Source organism: Apium graveolens, chromosome 5, assembly GCF_009905375.1.
Source record: "Apium graveolens cultivar Ventura chromosome 5, ASM990537v1, whole genome shotgun sequence".
NCBI lineage: Eukaryota > Viridiplantae > Streptophyta > Magnoliopsida > Apiales > Apiaceae > Apium > Apium graveolens.
In genome coordinates, this window is record NC_133651.1 from 236,378,380 (window position 1) to 236,402,188 (window position 23,809).

The window sequence follows — 23,809 nt, forward strand, 5'->3', positions numbered from 1 at the left end:
ACGGTGCATGGAAACTTGAAGCATATGAACGGGTTTTTTGCTCGTTAAATTCGATTTACTCAAGTAAATAAGAAAGTAAAAGAAGATTTGTGTACCTTTTGAGTTTAGGAGTGGATTGAACTAAAGAAATCAGGAAATGACCGGCTAAATCGACGGGGTTTCGAGCTCAAAAGCTTGAGAGCGGCGGTAATGGTGGTTTCCGGAGAAAAGAAGATAGAATAAGGTGCAATTATGGTGAACCTAGGGTATTTATAGAAGAAGGACGACCCTAAGGACGACAGCTGTACACCACATGCAGAAGGTGAAAGTGAGACGCGTCTTCCTGTCACGACGCGTCCACCTGTTTTGAGCCAAATTTCGCTTGGAAAGAAATTCCAATTTTGTTTTTAACTGCAAATGGAATTTGGGGGGTAGTTGTTATACCCAAAATTTGGCATTGGATTGACTCGGGTCAAACGCGGGCTAATTACAGTCAAACTCAGTATTGCGTTGTAAAAGTGAGGACGCGTCCAAGTGTTCAAGACGCGCCTACTTGAGAAGGGATATGTTACGAGGCGAGAAGAGTGCATGGTCAAGGAAGGACGCGCCCAGGCTTTATGGACGCATCAATGTTTATGAAAGTGTTTGGCAGATGAAATCTTATGGTGATGGACGCTCTAGGACGCGCCTACTTTAGCAAGGATGCGTCATTGAAGGTGAAATGTTGTGCATGATGGTTTAGAGGAGACGGTGCAAGTCTAATAAGGTTAAGGACGCGCCCTATATTCTAGGACGTGTCCTTTTATCTTGAATGCTATAACGAACGGTTGATGAGGAAATAGGTTTGGATTTATGGAGGTGAGGACGCGCCCAAAGGGTGAGGACGCGTCCTGTGTTTGATCTATATACTTTTGATGTTGAATTCAGGACAAAGCTTGCATGGAGAGGAGCAATGGAGGTTATTTTTACTAATGTATTTGTTGCAGGTACTCCTTGAAGAATTCCCTCCTTGAGACGGTCAAGGAGGGGGATGTCCGTGAAAAGCTTGAAGGCCTCCAGGGGTATGCCTGATGATTGAAGGCCTCCTCTTGTATTCAATGGGTGTCCTCGTTGGGGATGTGGGGTTTACTTTGGTGTGTGCTTTGGGAGCTCTGTTCTTGTATTCAACGGGTGTCCTCGTTGGAGAACTTTGGAGTCATCCTGCACTTTGCATCCAAGAGCTTGGGATCACCTGTCCTGCTATCTGGTGGGTTATCCTCATTCGGGGGACAGGGACGCGTCTGGCATTTGGGGTGAGCCGTGGCTATACCTGCGTTCGTAAATCAAGGGAGATAGCTGTAGCGGAGTGTTATGCTTGCGCAGGGAGATACACTATCCGTGAAGTCCTACGATTACGGACGAGCCTTGGGCCTTCGCGGTTGGGCCTCATAATTGGACATTCCTAAAGCTAGCGGAAGATGGATATCGGATGGGCTTCTACTGGGTTTAGGAGTAAGAAGTCTAAACTCATTAGACTTCTTGTTCTACGAGAACTACGTCAGGCTTGATCCCTATATAAAGGGTACGTAGGCACATTAAGAGGGTAAAAAGTTGAGAGCTGATAAGAGAACCACCACTTACTCTGATCAATCACAGCCTAAAACAACCACAATCAACCACACACCGCTTAAGTTTCCGGCAAAAGAACCACCGTCACAGATCTTAGTTCCGGCGAGAATGTTATTACCAGATTCCTCCGTCAACAATATTCATTAAGACTAATCATTAATCAACAATAATTAAGTTCCAAATGATACAAATACGATATTGTATTATCATATTATTTGATTTGATTTGATTTAATTAAAAATTTATCACAAGCGGGCACTTGCACTGTCACAAGAACCAAGTGTTCATTCCCTATTGTCCCAAATTTTAGTTTCTATTACATTTATCTCAATTAAATGATACTTATTTGCAAAATATGTATAAATTTAATTATTCGAAAAATAAGAAAATGACTCATCAAAATTTAAATTTTAGTGAGAAAATATCAAGGACGTGTGGAGAATAGAGAACTACAAATATGAGACACGAACCTAAACATAAATTTTTTTCGGGAAATATAATGTGCAATTGAAAAATATTTTATTTTGAAAACAAAAACTTATATTGTTTTTTTTAAAACTAAAAACTTATATTGTTAAAATATTCAAAACCTCGTAAAACGAAGGATTTGTTATCAAAATGCCGCAATTTCAATTTTCAAAACTTCACATATAATATTCTAAAATTTTAGCTCAAAATATCAGTCAAACACACTAAATCGTATGTAATATCGAGTTGCTGCGCCATTCCGTCTGCCGTATTAGTCCTCTTGTGTATCAGCTAGTGATATGTATTAGCATATCAGCATACGCAACACGAACATGTGTATCTCCTTTATGTTTTAAAAAACAGATGCATGAGACGATTTGACATATTTAATGAATAGTTTGGGTAAAATATCTAAAAACGAGTAATGCAGATGTGCCATTTTTTTTTTGCTTTTTTGTGCTTCTAATTAATTTGATTATAAATTACTTCATTTATAGTAGGATCTAGCTAACGATTTTCTTTTAGTAGACCTTATTTTATTTTTTCTTCACGCAGTATTATATGTACAATCGTTTTTTATAATGAATTATTATCAGATATATTTTCTCTTATTATTTTTTAATATATATTTTTCTTATTTTTCTTGTTTTGTTCTCTTTTCATGATTAGTAGATTCAGAGTACTAGCTATAAATCTCTTATTATTTTTTAATATATATTTTTCTTATTTTTCTTGTTTTGTTCTCTTTTCATGATTAGTAGATTCAGAGTACTAGCTATAAATTTTGATGACAAAAAAATTCTTATGCTTGTCGGAAGACACTACTTTTTTTATTAATTTATGTAAAATGTACTTTATAGAAATCACTCTTTTTTTATGAGTTTCTTCCATATAGAATTTTACTCATGCCAGGTTTTGAAGGAGGTTTTTTTATGAACTATTTTTTTAGATATTAAGACTGTATTATCTAAATTTTCAGAGACATCTCTTCGAATAAAATTCGTTAGATAATAAATTTTGTGAATGAAAGATATATATATATATATATAGTTAGAAATTTTATAAAAGACATTGGTTCATTTTCACAAAAAATTGAATAATGCTAGGTAACTGTGATGTGGAAGAGCTAACTATGAATCTTTGTTCGTCATTATAGTTAAAGTTATCCACGGTAATTGTACCACTACAATTTATTTTTATTTGTTTATCTAAAAATTATAATAATTTTTTGTTGTTCACTTACAATTTTTTTATTTAAATTTGTCCCCATATTTTCTTATACTATGTGTCTACTTTTTATTATTTAACAAATTATTTTTATTTTTATTATTTATATATCTTCTTGTAGTATGTATTTATTTTTTATATTTTAATACTGGCATAGTTTCTTTTAAATACATTACTTAGATGTTTAATTTTTTATATTAAATTCATAAAAAATAATTTAATTATAAAAATCACAACAAATAATATTGGTAAAATATAATCAAAACTCTATAACATAAAAAAACAACGGACTCAATAATAAAATCATATGTATCAATAAAAATTAATAACAAGTCTTAATAAAAAAATCATAACAAACTTGTATTCACAATTAAAAATACCAAATTTGGATCAAATAAAAATGAACATGTTTCATAGCTTTTCAAGTTAAAACATTTCATTCATTATTTCTTTTTTACTTGATTTCTAAAATATGAGGACAGAAGGCTAGTATGTGTTTCATCCGGATGACTTGAATCCATATTTGTTGTATATATAATCCTATAAGGAACTACCTCATATAACCTATACAAAATTTTAAGTTAATATATACTCTTAAAATAAAATGAAAATATTATAATTTTATATTAATCCATACCTCAAACTCACCTGGAGTATAATAAGAAAGGAAATGCCTAGTACATACATGCACGAAAAAAATTATCATCAGCTTATGATTGTGGGTATTTCTTTTCGGGATGCTTACATTTCCCTGATTTTTTAACACACATTGCTAGTTAAATTTCAGGTGAAAGCACGTGATATTTGACATTTTTTTTTGATTTTCTGGTATTTGGCAATCTTTTGAATTTTCTGTTTGATCAATATTTTCAAATGATTTGGAACATATTTTGATAAAATATGAACATATAAGTAATAAATGAGTTAAAAAGTAATTAATAATAATATATGTGCAACAATTATAAATTTCATATATGTCCTTTTTGCTCATTTTTTTCTTTTTATTTCTTTTTCTCTTTGTGGTGGCTTTTTAAATGGTGAAAATTGTTATATTAATTGATGGACCACCTTTCCTTCTTGATCCTCCATTTCTACTTTATTTGCAAGATTGATTGATGGACCACATTTCCTTCTTGATTCTCCATTTCTACTTTATTTGCAAGTACATTGCTGTTCTACAAACTTGTTATATTGTTCTACAAAATATTATATTATTTTTGGATTGACATATCCATCAAAAAATGAGTTGGTACTTTTATTTGGGTATATTTTTATTTAGGTGTGTAGTAGACATAGCAGTTCATGAAAATCCTTAGACATAATTTTTTTTCTAAAAATTTGGGAAATTTTAAAGATTAACTCGAAAATATCCCAAACACAACCAAAATGGTATTGCCTACTCACATTTCATACTTCGTATGACTTCTCCCAAACATCAAAATGTAAAAAAATATCGTCGGGTCTCGAAGTTATGATTCAAGTTCGGTTGCCTGTCTACATTACATGCCCTTAATTTGGAAAATACCACTTGTATTGATGTTTTCGATTGTTTGTTACTGAATTGGTTTGTGATTGTATGGACTTAACTTTCGCTAATCCACGTGGTAAGACAATTATGCCCCCTAATTTGTCCAGTGTATCTTATAATCACAGCTCTTTAAAGCCAGCACCATTCAGTATCCATTTATACAGAAGTCTCAGAGTTTTTACAACATTATGAGGATGTAAAATAAGCTGCTTAGTTACAACATTTGGATTTGTTGTGTCTTACAGCTACTAACTCCATTACTAAAACATAGAGAAATCGTAGAAAGAAGTACATAACCAAATTAACAAGACAATTGAGGCGGAATTTAGTTAACAATGACGAGATCAGATGACAACAAATTATTAAACAGTATGGAAGACAGATGCAAAGAAAACTGTGCTATTATTTTTTCAACTATCTGTTTGAATTGTCGTAATCATTTTATATCTTAGTGGATTTGATTTGATCATATTTAGGGCGGCTAAGACTTGATAATTTGATCACACATATATATACTATCTTGTTGAATTTAAAACTCAGATTTACATGACAGCTGATCTCTTATATCCATTACAAGTTTTAAGATCCTCAATGCTTGCACTATTAGTATTTAGTCTATTGTTGGTGGATCCAACTGAGGCTACCAATGTGTACAACTGTATTAAACTTTGACGGCAGTCCTTGAAATCGTAGGTCTGTAGTTTCTTCATTTTCTAGATTGTATGAGGCCAGTTTCCCATCTCTGTACTGTATTAAAATATCCCTGTTCTTTAGGAAACACAAAACCCGAACTGATTTGCCATGCAAAACTCTATTCGCCCAGATCCCATGCACACAAAAGGAATGTACATTCGATGATGGTGCATTCATATTCCGTGGGTGAGCTTCAATAACAAATTCTTTGATCCAAGACTCTTGCACATTATACTCTTTCATCACCCAAATCTCCACCTTCCCTTCATTAATATAAACTGCTGCTGAAAGACAACCTCCACGAACCAGCAAAAGATAATTAGGCCTGTTAAGGCCACCACAAGCAGGTTTTGGAACCTCGTAAAATTGTTCACTAGATAGATCAAAAGAAACGATTCTAGGGATACAATCAGTATCGGTAACTCCATTCTGTTCCCCTGATCCCATCAACCAGTACAATCTTCCATTTAGGCAAAAGATATCTTGTGGTGATGAAAAATGTTCCATTGATGGTCGTTTAAAGTGACGAGGTATTCTTCCAATACTTCTCCATGTATTGTTAATAACATTACATATCTGAACTTCAGAGTGCCGATAATAAGGAAAGCCACGTGTATGTGAATTATCATAGTAAACCATCTTAACTAACTTATACTCGTTGGCTATTAGATCTAAACCGAAGCCAACCTCTACTATCTGTTTTTCAAACTGCCTTGATTCTGAAAGCTTCGTGTATTTTTTAGTAAAAGGATTGTATATGTAATAAGGATCTTTGCAGAATTCATTTGAGATGCATAACAAACCATTACACGAATTTAGTATATGAATCTTTTCAGGCATTGTAGTATGAAAAGGAATTTTTATTTTCCCAATCAGCTCATTTTCACAAAGTGGACTAGCTAATTCCACAAATTGAAGTTGGTTTCTCGCAGGATTTAAGCTGTGAAATATGAGGCTGGGATTCTTTTTTCCTATTCGAGAAAGGTGTAAATTTAAAAGACTCACCTCATATGACAAATGGCTCCAGGTTCGTGACACATTGCTGGACTGGACCAAAGAAGACACTGGTAGCCTTGCAAATATGTTTTGGGAGATTTCAACAGGTAGATTTTCCATCCCTTTCCTCTCATGATCATCATCTGATCCAAGGTTTCTTTTCTTATAAGTAATTGTATCCATGTAGAAAAACCAGGCAGCCAAATTATGAAGGCTTAAAGTATAAAAAAAAAATCATGAAGATAATATATAGGCAAACAGATTAGAGGGAATAGACGGAGACACCAAGAAACTAATGAAGTTAATTTGTTGGATCCAATTTTAATTGTTATTATTATCCTATATCCATATTAGCAGAGAATATATATTATGATAGTGTTTAGGAAGACTAAGATAATGTTCTGTTATTTGTCGGGCGTAGAAATCAGAATACATAAAATTATGCACCCATGTGTGGTTACTTCCAGGAATTTTTGTTCATCTGCACACCTAGTTTCTTTTGTCAACCTTTCCTTAAAGGAGACGATGGCGATACTGCTTTGATATCCCCAAGTATTTTGCTGAGAGCATTCCTATAGATATGTAGATATAGGATACTAGAGTATAAATGACATACTAATAATTTCTGAAATGTTATATTTTAACAATCAACCGAACTTGAGATAGTTCAAGCATATAAGGAGTATAAACAGATGACAGTAGTTGATGTTTATATACTACCAGTCATTTAAAACATGAAATGACTCTTCGTATAAGATACAGATTTAAAAAACATGCCCGTTAACTCAATTACTATACTTGAAAAATAAATATCTATGCACACACTTGAAACTCAAGTAGTGCAGTATAATTCTGTTTCCACCAATATTGTATTGTTTATAAAGAAAAGAACTATGCAACTGATATAATTAACAAGGATTATCCCAATATTATAGCAAGTTACAGTATATTTGTGCTTGAAAGGATTAACATTATAAAGCTGACAAACTTAAGTAAAATGGTCATCTACTTTGGAAGAATGTAATATTAGGCTAGTACCTAGTTAAATGTGACAATTTATATGTTTGAAGGGAAGATTTGGTTCCTGCATATGTGCGAATTCTACGAAATAATGAAGCTGAAGTATTGCTGATCCTGGCAAAGTCACCAAGTTCTGCCCGATTCTTGATCTGGAGCTTGCAATCCAGACATCCTTTCATGTGTAAAGGTGGTGTTGTATAGCTCTTATCAATTGCATTAATTTTTTGATTCAGTCTTTGGTCCGGTAGTCTTATTGAATAACCACAATATAATGTAGGAGTTGTCCTCTGATTCCTCTCAACATGTTAGTCCAGTAGTCCTGTTGAATAACTACAATAAATCTGGAGTTATAATCGGCTTGGTTCCTGTATCAGGAAAGGCAAGTATCTTTCAGTTGACTCCTTTGTATTGTTTTGGTGGTATGTGGTTTTATTAGAACTAAGCATTCATGAAACTTTCATATAATCTTGAAAGAAGATATTGAACTTGTGAAATACCGGAGAGTTACAGAGATGAACTTTGAGAGATAAAAGATTAGAGAGAGAGAGTAAGAGAGTGTAAAAATGTTTTGTATTTTTCTTCTCTGTTACACAGCACCTACATCACCACATATATCTCATGTCTGATGAGCTGTAACTAACTTTACAAGTATTTGGGTATTTGGGAAAGTCAACTGTGTTGACGACTATCATCCCCCTCAAGTTAGAGCGGGAAGGAGAAGGACGAACCACACCTAACTTGGACAGCAAATACAGCTGTTGCGCAGAAGACAACGCTTTAGTAAAAAGATCTGTTGGTTGATCATGAATAGAGATATGTTGAGGAGAGATAAGACCAAGCTTGAGCTTCTGACGAACCAAGTGACAATCAATTTCGATGTGCTTGGTTCGCTCATGAAAAACGGGATTCGAAGCAATGTACAGAGCAGACTGATTATCACAAAACAGTGGAATAGGTGTAAGATTGGGTAGATGCAGTTCAGCACACAGAGACACCATCCAAGACAACTCACAACACACATCGGCCATACTCCTATACTCGGCCTCTACGGACGAGCGTGACACAGTATGCTGCTTTTTACATTTCCAGAAAATGACAATGGTACTCATACAAACACAGTAGCCCGTGAGAGATTGACGAGTAAGCTTGCAGCTCCCCTAGTCAGCATCACAATATGCAGTTAACACATGATTGGTTGCAGCGGAATAGAATAAACCTTGAGTTCCAGTAGTAAACAGATACCGAATAAGTTTTAACGCAGCATTCAAGTGGACAGAGTGAGGAGTAGCCATATATTGAGCTAAAACATGCACATGATATGTCAAATTTGGGCGTGAGATTGTGAGATAAATGAGTCGTCCAATTAAACGACGATAGCCAGTGACATCTGTAAGAAAGGGACTATCTGTTTCCTGTAGAAGGTCATGATGTTGATCCATTGGAATCAATGAGACCTTAGCAGATAAATGAGCAAAGTCACGAAGAATTCCAGGTAAATATCTAGTCTGATACATAAGCAACCCTTCAGGAGTATTTTGAATTTGAATACCAAGGAAGTAATGTAGAGAGCCAATATCTTTAATCCTGAAATGCGAACTGAGAAACTCAGTGATAAGGGTCATAAGAGCAGGATTATTACCTGTCATTACCATATCGTCAACATATATCAGCAAGTAGACTAAATCTGATCCTTGAGAGAAAACAAAGAGACTAGGATCACCAACAGTCCGTTGAAAACCAAAAGAGAGGAGTGCATCGGATAAATCAATAAACCATTGGCGTGGTGCCTGCTTTAAGCCATAGAGCAACTTCAAGAGTCTGCAAACTAATTTCTGATTAGGGAACTGAGCAACGATATGATCAGGTACAGAATATCCCAGAGGAAGTGTCATATAGACTTCTTCATCAAGTGTGCCATGCAGAAATACATTCATCACATCTAACTGGGTAAGTTTCCATTTATTCATAGAAGATATGGATAACAATAACCTGAAGGAAGTCATCTTTGCCACTGGAGCAAATATCTCAAAATAGTCCAAGTTGGCTATTTGAGTAAACCCCTTTGCGACCAGCCGTGCTTTAAAACGATCAATATGACCATTGGCAATGTATTTTATCTTATAAAGCCATCGACAACCAACCACTTTCTTTGTGGCTGGTAAAGGAACCACTTCCATGTGGAATTTGCCTCCAACGCAACCAACTCCACGGACATAGGTTCACACCATTCAGAATATTGCACTGCTTGTTTATAAGTTTGAGGCTCGAGTGGAACACCGGATGCTGAAGTTGAGACATCTCTAGCAGAGCTATCAGAAGGAGTAGATGTTTCTGTAACAGTATCAGCAACATGATGTATCAAGTGTGATGGTAAGCCTGTGTAGTCCATCAATTTGGAAGGCAAATTTCTGGTGCGTTTAGGTCTGTCACAGGGTATAGTAGAAGTTGAAGGGTCAGAGGAAGACTCAAGTTGAATTTCTGTAGGCAAATCTGAATTTGCACTTGTAGGAATGCTTACAGGGACAACATCAGAAATACTTGCAGGCCTGGACTCAAGCTGCAGATCAGAAGTAACTGGAGTGACGTGAAGGGGGTCATCATCAACATATTGAGGGGATGGAGGAAGCAACGATTGTGGAGTCTTAACTGAGATATTTTTGAAGGGAAAAACAGTCTCAATAAATCTGACATCTCGAGAAATAAGAATTTGCTTAGTGGTCCAATCCAAAACCTTGTATCCTTTCTTTGCATACAGATAGCCAAGGAAAATTCCTTTGATTGCACGAGCAGCAAATTTATCACCGGACTGTGGTAACACCGTAACATAACACAAGGAGCCAAATACTCTTAAAAGACTATAGTCTGGTACTTCATTGAATAAAACCTCACAAGGACTTTTGCCACCCAGAATTAATGAATGAGTCCGATTAATGAGATAAGCACCAGTTAAAATACAGTCACCCCAAAACATAATAGGGAGAGAAGCATGAAATCTCAATGCTCGAGCACAATTCAACAAATGACGATGTTTTCGCTCCACTAATTCATTCTGTTGAGGCGAGTAAACACAACTTGTTTGATGTATAATGCCATGTTCCTGCAGAAAATTATTGACAACTTTATTGCAGAACTCAGTGCCATTGTCTATGCGCAAGACCTTGATAGTTTTATGAAACTGTGTCTGTACATGAACCACAAATTTCCTGATTAGTAAGGGAATTGAAGCTTTATTAGAGAGGAGATACACCCATATGGTTCGAGATTTATCTTCCACTAGTGTTAAGAACATGTTATAGTTGTCCTGAGTTTGGAACCTATACGGTCCCCAAAGATCTGCATGGACCAGATCAAACAAACATGTGTTGTGACTTGTACTTTGAGGAAAAACAAGTCTTGACTGTTTGCCAAGAAAACAACTGTCACACACATCTGGGACTTTGTTTATGTAATTAATAGGCAACAACTGAAGAATTTTTGCAGACACATGCCCTAATCTGGCATGCCAAGTATTACTGTTAGTGATATGAGACACAAGAGGCAATCCAGTATCAAACACAGTAGACAAAAGTTTAGAAATCGATAGCAAATTATAGGCAAAAGTGGGTGCACGGAGAACATTATGTAAAGTGATAGCTGAAGATAAAGTTAGACTACCAGTATGAGTAATAGGAGAGGTATCACCATTAGGAAGTTGTAGTCGACTATCACAAGATTTCACTTCATGTAACAGATGTAGAAATGGTGTAACATGATCAGTTGCATCTGTGTCAATAATCCACTGAGAGTAGTTGTTTGGGGTTAAAGCATGGACTTGACTTACAAAGTGACCAGTCATGCCTGAAAAATGAACTTAATTAATAGACGGCCAGTCATAGCTTGAAACAGTAGGCTGAGCAGCAACATTATCTTTCAACTGTTGAGAATCAGGTATATTCTTCTGTAACATTTGAATAAGCTGTCTGCACTGAGACTCAGATAAATTCAATTCTGACTGTGAAGTCATTTGTACACCGGCACTCACAGATTCAGTAGTGTTGTTTCCAGTATGAGACACATTTGCCACAACAGAATTTCTGGAAGTTAGAAATTTAGGTTTTGGCTTCGGTTTACCAAATAGTTTATACCAAGAAGGATAGCCATGAATGCAATAGCATTTATCCTTCAGGTGTCCTGGAATATGGCAATACTCACAACTGATTGTGGAATCTCTTTTCTGAAAATCACCCCTGTTATGAGTTCTAGGAGGTAAAGTATTTTTTATTGACATGACAAGGTTTTCAGAACCAGTGTTTATGCCGCAGTTGGAATCTCTTTGACTTTCTTCTTGTAATAACATGGCATAAGTCTGATTGAGGGTAGGAGAAGGCTTCATCATCAATATCTGCCCTCGGATACCGGTATATACGTCACTCAAACCCATTAAAAACTGCATTAACAGAGTACTCTAATCCAACTCATTCAACTTAGCATTTACTGAACATGTACACAGATTATAAGTGCACCTAGGTCTTGATGTCAAACACTCCAATTCATCATGAATATTGTGAAATTTTGTAAAATATGAAGATACAGAAAGAGTTCCTTGTGTGAGACTTGCAATTTCTTTGCGTAAATGAAACAGTTTTGGAATATTGCTTACAACATAACGAACTTCCAAGTCAGTCCATATATCTCTAGACTCTAGCACACTGAATGTAGACAATACTGTTCCTGATTTCTACGGTTACTGAATTTAATATCCAAGACGTTATCATATTATTGTATCTAGTCCAGTGAATCAATAACGTAGAATTAGCAGCAGGTTTTACATATGTACCATCGACAAATCCAAGTTTCAACTTAGATGACAACGCTAACTCCATTGATCTACGCCACTGATTATAATTGTTCTCCGTCAAAATTACAGTTGTGATTTGCATTCCAGGACTATCAGATGGATGTATGTAATACGAATGATTACAATCTAGTGTGGATGGCATAGTTGTTGAATCTGCAGTTGCAGCTGAATATGAAGCACTAGTTGACATTTTGTTTTCAACAATTACAGCTTAACAATCTCTTAACAATGGACAATTGAATAGGTAAATCACAGATCTAGAATCAAGCAGTCTTCAATTAACAAACTGATCTGAATCTTCAATTTAATGAGCAATATGAATCGAGAAACACATACCGATTTGAGATGAATCAATGAATTGATTCTTGTATGAATATGAATCAATTTTTCAACAATCGTTGTATGAATTGATGATCGAAGACATACAATCAATGATTCCTAGTGCTCTGATACCATATTTGAACTAAGCATTCATGAAACTTTCATATAATCTTGAAAGAAGATATTGAACTTGTGAAATACCCAGAGAGTTACAGAGATGAACTTTGAGAGATAACAGATTAGAGAGAGAGTAAGAGAGAGAGAGTGTAAAAATGTTTTGTATTTTTCTTCTCTGTTATACAACACCTACATCACTATATATATCACATGCCTGATGAGCTGTAACTAACTTTACAAGTATTTGGGTATTTGGGAAAGTCAGCTGTGTTGACTATCAGGTTTTAAAACTTTTTTTTTTTTGACGAAAATGCAATTTCAATCCTCATTCAAAACATTCAAGATACAATGTTTGACTTTAACTGGAACAGACCTCCGGTCAAAAATGCAATCAGGATAGATATGGGACACCTGAGCTAGTTCATGTGCCGACATATTCGCAGATCGCTTAATAAAGTACAACTCAAAGTTGTTAAAATGACTCATCAATCTCCTGCAATCCTCAATTACTTGCCCAAACCTCGATCTCATTGGTGTTGCGCTACGAATCAGTTGCACCACAAGCAGGCAGTCTGATTCGAGTATAACCGAGCTCCACTGTCTGTCATTAGCCCAACTCAAAGCTTCCTTTATGGCCATGGCTTCCACCATAGAAGGATTCAACACCTCTGCATACTGTTTTGATTTAGCTCCCAGTAAGCTGCCATCATGGTCCCGAGAGATGATGCCAATGCCACATGTTCCTTGGTCAGAAAAAATTGCTGCATCCACCGTTATCTTTACTACATCAGTTTTAGGTTTTGCCCAGTAAACCGCACCATCCCCAGCAAGCATGGGTTGAAGTGGTACCTTGTAGTTTCTGGCCTGAGCTCCATTCCATTGAGAAAGATACTCCCAAGCTTTTGCAACAATCTTCATTGCTGACCATCTCTTCCTGTTCCACACAAGATCGTTTCTAGCACGCCAAATCGACCAACATAGCGTAAGCATCTTAGCTTTCCTCGACATCGTCTGGCCATTGGTATTAGCATGTAGCCAATCCGAAAAACTCATTCCCGACTGCACTTGCAAATCAGTATCGAAACTATGCCAACATTCAGCAGCTACAGTACATTCAACCAAAGCATGAATAATCGACTCCACACCATTATCACAAACTGGACATCGATCATCAATATGAACATGCTTCTCTCTTAGCTGAGTTTTTGTGGGGAGGCAATTATTAGCAGCACGCCAGATCAAATGCAAGGCCTTCGGTGGAGCTTTTGTGCTCCAAATTATCTTCCAAAAAGAAAGATTGTTATTTACATTCCATACCCCTTTCTGCAACTGTAACAGCTTATAGGCACTTCGAACAGAATAATCCCCCGATTGCTCATGCTTCCAGAAGAGAGTGTCTTTATCCAGTTGATGTTCAACTATGGTGTTGAGAATGCACCTCTGATCTCTATCATTAAAAATATCCCTGATGATTTCCAAGTCCCAATCTCTAGTGCCCGTTTGGAAGAGTGAGTCGACAGTTCTACCCACAATTGATAAGGACTCAGTACTGATATAAGAATTATGAGAATCTTGAAGCCAAGGTTGATTAGAGATCTGAACGTCCTTCCCCGATCCAATACGCCAACAAGCTCCAGAGGAAATCACTTGCTTTGCTTCGAAAATGCTCCGCCAAATAAAACTTGGGCTGCCTCCCAACTTTGCACCTAAAAACTCCCCCTGAGCATAATACTTAGCTCGATAAACCCGAGCCACTAAACTATCTGGGTTTGTAATCAGCCTCCAGCATTGCTTCCCAAGCATCAAAAGATTAAAATCGCGAAGGCATTTGAAGCCCAGACCTCCAGCATGTTTATGCTTGGCCATTCGTTCCCAAGACATCCAAGAGATGTGAGAGCTATTTTTGTTGGAAGAGTTCCAGAAAAATTTAGACATCTCTTTCTCTACATCTTTGATCAATTCCAAAGGAAGAAGGAAAACATTCATCGCGAAATTTGGAAGTGCCTGAGCAACAGTCTTTATAAGAAGCTCCTTCGACGGTTTTGACACATTTTTAGCTTGCCAGTTTTGAATACTAGCCTTAACTTTGTCCTTCAAATAGCCAAGAACCACCGATTTATTTCGCCCAACATATTGGCAGACCTAGATATTTAGTAGAGTTATCAGCTTGCTGCACTTGCAAAGCCTGACATACCAGCTCTCTATTATACTCAATCACATTAGCACTGAAGAAGACAGATGATTTGGCTTTATTAATTTTCTGACCTGAGGCTTGCTCATACAAAGCCAACAACTCCCTGACTTTACCTGCTTGATTCTCCTCCGCCTTACAGAACACATAGCTATCATCCGCAAACAACATATGGCTAAGCACTGGTGCTCTCCTACAAATTTTGACGCCCGCAATCCAGTTCTTCCTCTCATAATGTTTGATAATGCTAGACAGCCCTTCAGCACAAATGATGAAGAGATAAGGAGATAGTGGATCTCCTTGTCTCAATCCACGGCCTGGTTTTATTGGACCAATCTCATGAGCCCCATGACTGATAGTGTACATAACTGATGAGACACATTACATAATGAGATGCGTCCACCAATTATTAAAACCCATCTTGACCATAATCTCTTGTAAAAACTGTCACTCTATACGATCATACGCCTTTGACATGTCAAGCTTTAGAGCCATGAAACCCTCTTTGCCAAACTTCTTTTGTTTCAAATAATGCCTAATTTCAAACGCAATCATAATGTTGTCAGAAATAAGGCGTCCCGGAATAAAAGCACTTTGAGTGTCTGAAATTACCACCTCTAATACCTGCTTAAGTCTATTGGCAGCCACTTTCGTAATAATTTTCATCACAACATTGCACAGCGCAATAGGACGAAGTTCTGACAAAAGGGAGGGGTTCTTTTTCTTCGGTATTAGAACAATGTTGGTGTCATTCATACTTTCCATAACTTCTCCAGTTTCGAAAAATTTCCGAACTAACTGAGTGATTTCATTCCCTACAACCGCCCAATGCTTCTGATAAAATATCGGGGTCATGCCATCCGGCCCTGGCGCTTTGTCAGGGTGCATGCTAAAAATAGCTTGCTTAACTTCACTGTCCGATACTGGCTCCAAGAGTATATTGTTATGCACATCTGTGATTGTTCGAGGAACACACTCCAGCACCTCTCTATTCTGGCACGACCCTTGTGTAAACAGATGTTGATAGTAATCCCGAATAAGGTCATGTAAACCCCCATTCCAATCAACCCATTCTCCGTTTTCATTCTGGAGCCTTTGAATGTGATTGGTTCTTCTCCTAATGTTACACGAGGCATGGAAATATTTAGTGTTTTTCTCTCCCGCTTGCAACCATAATTGTTTCGACCTTTGACGCCAAAAAATCTCTCTCTGATCAAGCACCAGAAAAAGCTGTTTCTTTGTCAGCTGAAATTCCTCCACAGACTTGCTATCACGCTTATTTCTCAAAATTCGAAGCTTATTCTTACACTCCTTAATACATTTTTTGAAACAACCTGTGATCTCACGACCCCAAATCTGTAAATTCTCAGCACAACCTCGGAGCTTTTGCATGACTGAAAGTGTGTCCTGGCCCTCCCAACAATCTTTGACAATTTGAAAGCAAGCAGGCTCCAGTAACCACGCGTTCTCAAAACGAAACTTGTGTTGCCGAACACTTGTCAACTGGCTCTCAGGAATCACCAAAAGAGGGCTATGGTCGGACGGTGAGCCTTCCAAGTTATACACTTTCGACGTTGGAAATAAGTCTAAGCACTGAGAATTGGCTAGAACTCTATCGAATCTAATTTCGATCCAATGGTCCGTGTTTCTTCCTCTTTCCCAAGTGTACTGGTGCCCCAAAATATCAAGATCATATAGTCCGGCTTCCTGTAAACAGTCATTAAAACCAGTGATAAGATTATTCGGATAAGGAGGTCCCCCATTTTTATCAGCTTGTGAGGTCATATTATTAAGGTCACCCATTACACACCACGGTAAGTTTGCATCCCGAGATAAGTTTCGAAGGAGCTCCCAGGTCTTATGCCTCTCTGCTCTCGCTGGCTCCCCATACAACCCTGTTAACCTCCATGTGCTAGCATTATTTGAACTAACCTCCACATCAATGTGATACCTGGACATACTAATCAGCTTAACATCTCCCGAACACTTCCAGAATAACGCTACTCCTCCGCTCCTTCCCTGAGGCTCAACAGCCACAAAACCATCGAATTGTAACTTGTTACACAACCGCTCCATATTTGGATAACTACTAATAGTTTCACTAAGAAAAATAAAAGAAGGTCTCTCCGTACGGGTTAAATCTTGAAGGAACTGAATTTTAACAGGGGAACCCATGCCCTGACAGTTCCAAGCTAACGCATTCATAATGACTGGCGGGACTGCACAGCAGCACCCGCCAATTCCTCGTTTTTTGACTCCTCGGAAGTATTATGTTGCATTACCATCTCTGTATCTTGGTCCTGGGTTTCCATAGTTTTGTTTTCCACCACTAAGCCCATTCGACGTCTCTTGGACTCTACTACAATCAGTTCTGGAGAGTCCGGCCCATACTCATTAGCCTCCAATAAAAGATTTGAATTTTGAGTAATTGCCTTGTGGGGCTCAGCATGATTAGTTGTATCTATCCGTCCACTAATAATGCCCATATTATTTTCTTTTAAAGCAAATCTTGTAACCAACCCTGAATTCTCGCCCGTCTGTTTCTCCTTCGCGACATTGTTGGAATTTGCCTTATCTGCTTCTGTATTCCCTCCCTCACCGGAAAACTTCCCCTGAGAACTACCACCGGGACGCAGCCACTTTGACCCCATAGTGTGAATTTTCCGCCTAGGCTCAGCTCTCAACCATGCCCCGTATGGTTTGCTAAGACCTTCAAGAGGAGTGTCAAATATTTTATCACAGAATCGCTCGCTATGTCCAATCAAACCACAGATAAAGCAGAATGTAGGAATTGCTTCATACTGAAAGTTTACCCAGCACCACTCCGTTTCCGACTTCCTCAGCTTCATACGCCTTTTAATAGGTACATTCAGCGGTATAGACACCCTTATGCGTAAAAACTCTCTCCATACACCAACGAAATTATTAGGATCGCCATCCACATATGAGCCAATATAGTTACCAATGTCCGTTGCCACACGCTGTGACATGAAACCTGTACCCATGCCATGTAATTGCACCCACTAATCAATCTTATTTATGTCTACAGTTTTTGGATTGTCACCCTCCTTAAGTCTCTCCAAAACCAAATGAAATCTCCCAAAGGTCCACGGGCTTCCTTCGATAACTCTAGTGATATCGATTTCATGGTAGAACTGGAAAATGAATCTGTTATTTTCCAGTTGTTTGACATATAATCCCCTCCCCTGCCTGCCTCCACAGAGAGGCCATCTTGTGTTGCATGGCCTGAAAGTCGATATGTGAATCAGTAAGAAAACGTCCCACGAGACACCATCTCATATCAATATCGCTAAGATCTTCCGTCGTGTTTGCATAGTTCAAATCTCCATCCTCCTCCTCCTCCATTTGGATTGCGGCAAAGGCCTCCTCCATTTCCTCCATACTTGACTTTTGCTTATACATAATGATAGGAATAAGGGTTGAAATGATTGATTGTGATAACAAAAACTGAGGTGTTTAAACGAAACAATAGACACAGGAATAAAATGAAACGACGAAGTGACTCACTTCACAGATACAAGCATGTCAGATGACAAGACTCTTCTTCTTCTATCAGGTTTTAAAACTTTATCTTATCACTTTCATGGTTTAGGATTTGTGTGACATGTTAATTGTGGTAAAAGAGTTACAGTTATGCAGGTAGTATGCGCCTAATGGTTTAGCAGCTAACCCTTATTGAGTTTATCTATAGTGATTTTTGTTGGCTGATCTGCTCTTCAAAAAAGAAAGATTTCTTGCATATAATTGTTGAACTGATGATCATCCCTCAACGACAACCAATAATATTATCATAATCGGTTTTGTGTTTGAGACGTATTGCAAGATGCAACAATTCAACAGTTTCTCCCAATTTCCCAAATATACGTCTTCGTATTATCAGCAATCTGGATCAAGTCAACCAGGTAAGGTAGATACACTAATTTTACAAAAATAATTAATAGTCTCCGTCTCAAATAGTACAGTTTACATTATAACATGCAAGATTACAACATGGGGTTGGAGATATAGACATGGCGTTTTCACAAGATATAATAGTAGCGCTCATTCTTTTTCCGAGCTTTAAGTATTTAACTTGGAAGTACTTATACCTTCATCTTGCCATAGTCCTATACTGGGACATAAACTATAGTAGAGATTTTCACTTGTTTAATGAAATCAGTTCATTATTTTCATGGTTATAATTTCACTTCTACTTGCAGGTTATTGGGATAGATCTATTTTTTCCCAATCTCTCTTACCAGCAACTGTTGAGCTTGCAGAAGATAGACATTATCAAAATAGTTTTCTTAGTTAACCCTGTAATGTTTTCACACGTTTGTACTTGAACCGTCTGTTTCTTTGTAAAAAAGAATGACATATATTCACTAAACTACAATATTAGACTTGTTTAAATAACAAAATTTATGGTATCTTGTTTTTGTTATTAGTATTTTGTGAGAACAACTGTTGCTGTAATTTTTTGCAGGATTTATTTTAATTGTTATGTGAAATTCAAAATTTTTTTGAACTGTACAAATGGAAGAAAATACACCCTATTGTTGCTATTAGTTTTGGTTGTCTGTAATTTAACTGATATTATCATCTTAATATATGGTATTGATTTTTATCATCTTGTATCTGACATACTGGATCTGTATTTTAATTCAAGGTACTAGCAAATAAGGTTTGTTGATCATTACACATATATATGTTTTGGCTTAAATGCCTGATCAGGTTACCTCTGGTCACTAATATCCACTTTAAGTTTCAAGATATTCGATACCTGCACTACAACACTGGACCACTAGGAGTCTGTTGTTGGTCGATCCAATTAACGTGTACAACTTGTTGAACTTTGTTGCGTCCCTGAATCTGCAGGTCTGTTATTTCTCATTCTTTGAATTGTACAAAGCTAGTTTCCCATCTTTGTAATCTAGCAAAAACTGCAAAATATACCCATTTTTCACGTTATACTGTTTCATGATCCAAACCTCCACCTCCACTTTTCATCATTACTATGAACTGCTGCTGAACGACACCCTCCAAGAACCAACGAAAGGTATTTTATGCTTATTTAAGGCTACTACAAGTAGTTTTAGAACCTCATCAAATTGTTCATTAGATAGATCAAATGAAATGATACTAGGGATGCAATTGACACTGATAAAGCCATGTTGTGCCTCTCATATCCCATCAACTAGTATAGCCTTCCCATTTAGACAAAAGATATCTTGTGGTGATTCAAATTGTCCCCTTGCATGTCTTTCGGAGTGCCAAGGCATGCTTCCGTTACTTCTCCATCTATTACAAACAATATCCCATATTGAACTTCTGAGTGTAGATATGATGGAATCCACATGTATATATACCTTCCGGGGCAATAGTCCAGAGTCCAATATATGAATCATCATAGTAAACCATCTTAATTGACTTATACTCGTTGCCTATTGGATCTAGACCAAACTCAACTTCTACTTTTTGATTATGGAGAACTGCTTTAATTTTGAAAGCTCCTTGAATTTCTTAGTAAAAGGATTGTACATGTAATAAAGTGCAACTGAGAATACTCACCTCATGTGATAACTGGCGCAATGCTCGCAATACATATCTATATTGTACTAAGGACAACACAGGTAGCCATGCAAGCACTTTCTGGGAGATTTCAACGGGTAGACTTTCTATCCCTTTTCTTGGTGCATGATCTCCACAGCTGGCTCTGATTTTTTTTTTCTTGTGTCCATGTAGGACAACCAGACAATCAAATCATTAAGGCCTGAAGAAGAAGCAAAAAAATAGGCGATCAGTTGAGAGGGATTAGGATGGAGATAACAAAAAACTAATATAGTTTATCTTTTGCCGGATCCAACATTAATTGTTATTATCATCTGACGTCCATTTTGGTGGAGATAATTATATTAATATGATAATGTTTAGGCCTTTAGGAAGAAGAAACTTATGCTTTCACTTGTTAATTTGATCTCCCTTGTCTCTGGCAAGGGAGATGAGGTTGATATCCTTGGGTGTTGCCCCAAATGTCAGTTTTTGGGTTAAAATAACCCTCAATGTCATTTTGAGAAAATATGATCCTCAATATTACTTCAAAATAGAATTTTGGGATCCGTTTTTTTTATTACCCAAAAATACAATTTCGCGTTTTGTTTTTATTTATTTTTTTAATTTTCAACATGCAAAACGTAGATTCGTGTTGCGTTTTTCAATTTTTTATGTTTTTATGCTAGTAAAACGGAGGTTGGTGTTTGGTTTTAGTTGAAGTTCAAGTTCAAGTTCTGTTTTGCAATTATTTATTTATTACTTATTTTTTTTACCCAAAATATTGGATAATATTATGTTTTGAGTTTAACACGTTATTCTAAGGGATGTTTTGTTCGTATTTTATTGATATCTATAAATATTTTTAAAACCCAAATTGAGAATTGGTGAACTCTAAAATATTAAAAATTGTTAATAATTACGATTTGGTTCCTAGGATTTAGGGCCTTTACTAGATTAAATTCGGATTTAGGCTCTGGGGTTTAGGGTCTAAAGGCCCTAAATCCTAAATCTTAAATCGGTGTACATTTTATTAATTAATTTTTTTAATATTTCTAAAACCCAGAAGGGGATTGCTGAACTCTAAAATGTTAAAAATTGTTAAATCAGGACCCACTTTTTAATATTATATGAATAAAATACGGCTTAAAATAACGTTTCAAGCTTGAGAACATAACATTATTTAGCATTTTGGGTAAAAAAACAAAAAAAAACATGAAAACGTTGATCCATTTCATGTTATTCATGAAAACAACAATTGTTGTTGCGTTTTGATAAGAAAACATAAGATGAAATCACGTTTAAGCATTAAAAAAGAAGAAAAAAATAAGAAAAACGGAAGGCACAATCACGTTTTTATTTAATAGGAAAAACGGAAAACGAAACAATATTTTGGAGTGACATTTGGGGCCACCTTTTTTTAAAGTGACATTCAGGGCCATTCTTCCCCAAATAGTAACATTTGGGGCCTTTTTCGATATCCCTACCTAGGGTAAGCGTACTCGTGGTACCTTAGCATTCCTGTAGGTTGTAGACATCCTTGTATGAAAGTAATTTTAATACTGCATGAGTGGATTTCTTTCTTAACTTTTATAGAGTAAACCAAAACCAACATAATATTGTTATGCCCAAAAATTGGTATAAACAATATTCAGATTGAGATTGATAGAATAGTCAAAATTGAGGAAGAAATGCCTAAAATTAAGGAATAGATAAGGTTATCTTCCTTATGGAAGAAAAGTCGGCGCGCCCTGTGTGTAGGCAGGCCGCGCCCTGTGTGTAGGCAGGTCGCGCCCTATATTGTGGATGGCTGATGAAGAAGTTGTTGTCAATACACCCAATGTATAAGGAGGCGCGCCCTCATCATGGCGGAGAGGCGCGCCCAGTGACTTGGTAGGAAAGTGAGGAAATCTCTGGAAAATGTACACCAATGATAAATCTTAGGGCGCGCCCTAAGTGAGTAGGATGTCTTGAAAAGGACTTCAACATGGTTACTTGGACGAGTTTTTTGGAAGATTCAAGGAAGATGGAGATTATTACTAACCTATTTGATGTAGGTACTCTATTGAAGAACTCATTTATGTGGCACATCTACAGGAAGGCGGTGTCCGTGGTCAGAGACCTCCAAAGGTATGCCTGGACGGAAGGCCTCCTTCTATAGTCAATGAGTGTTCTCATTGGGGATGTGGGGTAAATTATGGTTTGTGTTTTGGGAGCTCTGTCTCTGTAGTCAACGGGTGTCCTCGTTGGGAGACTTCGGAGTATCCTGCACTTTGCACCTAAAAGCTTGGGATTACTTGTCCTGCAATCTGGTAGGGGCTCCTTATCGGGGGGTAAGGATGCGTCCAACATTTGGGGTGAACCACGGCTATACCTGTGTCCACGGACTAGAGAAACAGCTGGTAGCGGAGGGTTATCCTTGGCCAGGGAGATGCCGTATCCGTGAAGTCTCGAAGCCGTGGACGGGCCTTGGGCCTTTGTGGTTGGGTCTCATCGGCGGACATTCCTAAAGCTCGTAGAAGACGGTTTCCAGTGGGTTTCCCATTGGGCCTCGGGACAAGGGATCTAAGCCCATTAGGTTTCTTATTCCCAAGAACTACATTGGCTTGATTCTCTATAAATAGGGATACGTAGGAAAATTGTAAAGGGTCAGAAGTGAGAGCGCAAAGGAGCCACCACTAACCCTAAGCAATCTCAACCACCAATAACCATCACCACCAAACACTGTTCATCTTTTCTGACGAATACTATTCATCGGATTCACCGATTACTGTTCACGTTTTGGACGAAGAACTACCATCACAGATCTTGTTTCCGGCTACGATCCTCAGACTTTGTTACTCCCAAATTCCTTCATCAATAAATTGGCGCTAGAAGGAGGGACTAATCAAGATCTGCATTCAAGAGGAAGGATGTCTCAATATCATGATGGAAGTTTTTATGATGGAAGCTCTGAAGAAGAATCTGATCATGGCTATGAACGCCATGAACCTTACGTTCCACCCATGACTGATCGCCCCACTCCATATGTTGGGGGACATCCGTCTGTGCTCATCAGCAACGCTGACTTGCTGGAACAACTGTATCGTATGGGAGATGTTCTGAACGGTTTTGATTCAAGGCTGAGAACCGTGGAGTGACGCAAGACCAGAAGGGGCCTTCGTCACAGCCGTGCTACTCATGCACCTGGGAAAGCACCTATGACTGATAAAGATGCCTCGGCCGGTCACAGTCAAACTGGAGGAGGACGCGCGACGTCTGAACTATTCTAATG

General features: G+C 37.4%; 2 protein-coding genes and 1 long non-coding RNA gene across 3 annotated transcripts; all 3 read right to left on the minus strand.

Moving 5' to 3' along the window:
* Positions 1 to 5,425: 5,425 nt before the first annotated feature.
* Positions 5,426 to 6,745, minus strand: LOC141660805 (F-box protein At3g07870-like). Its single transcript, XM_074467788.1, has one exon. The coding sequence runs from the start codon at positions 6,680 to 6,682 to the stop codon at positions 5,426 to 5,428; it is 1,257 nt and encodes a 418-aa protein (XP_074323889.1). The 5' UTR covers positions 6,683 to 6,745.
* A 5,447-nt stretch (positions 6,746 to 12,192) lies between these two features.
* Positions 12,193 to 12,546, minus strand: LOC141660806 (uncharacterized). Its single transcript, XM_074467790.1, has one exon. It carries the CDS (start codon positions 12,544 to 12,546, stop codon positions 12,193 to 12,195), a length of 354 nt encoding a protein of 117 aa, XP_074323891.1.
* Positions 12,547 to 19,638: 7,092 nt separating this feature from the next.
* On the minus strand, positions 19,639 to 20,971 carry LOC141723363 (uncharacterized). Its single transcript, XR_012576254.1, has 2 exons — positions 20,557 to 20,971; positions 19,639 to 20,286 (listed from the first exon to the last, which is right to left on the minus strand). It is a non-coding gene; the product is annotated as an uncharacterized LOC141723363 (long non-coding RNA).
* Positions 20,972 to 23,809: the final 2,838 nt, after the last annotated feature.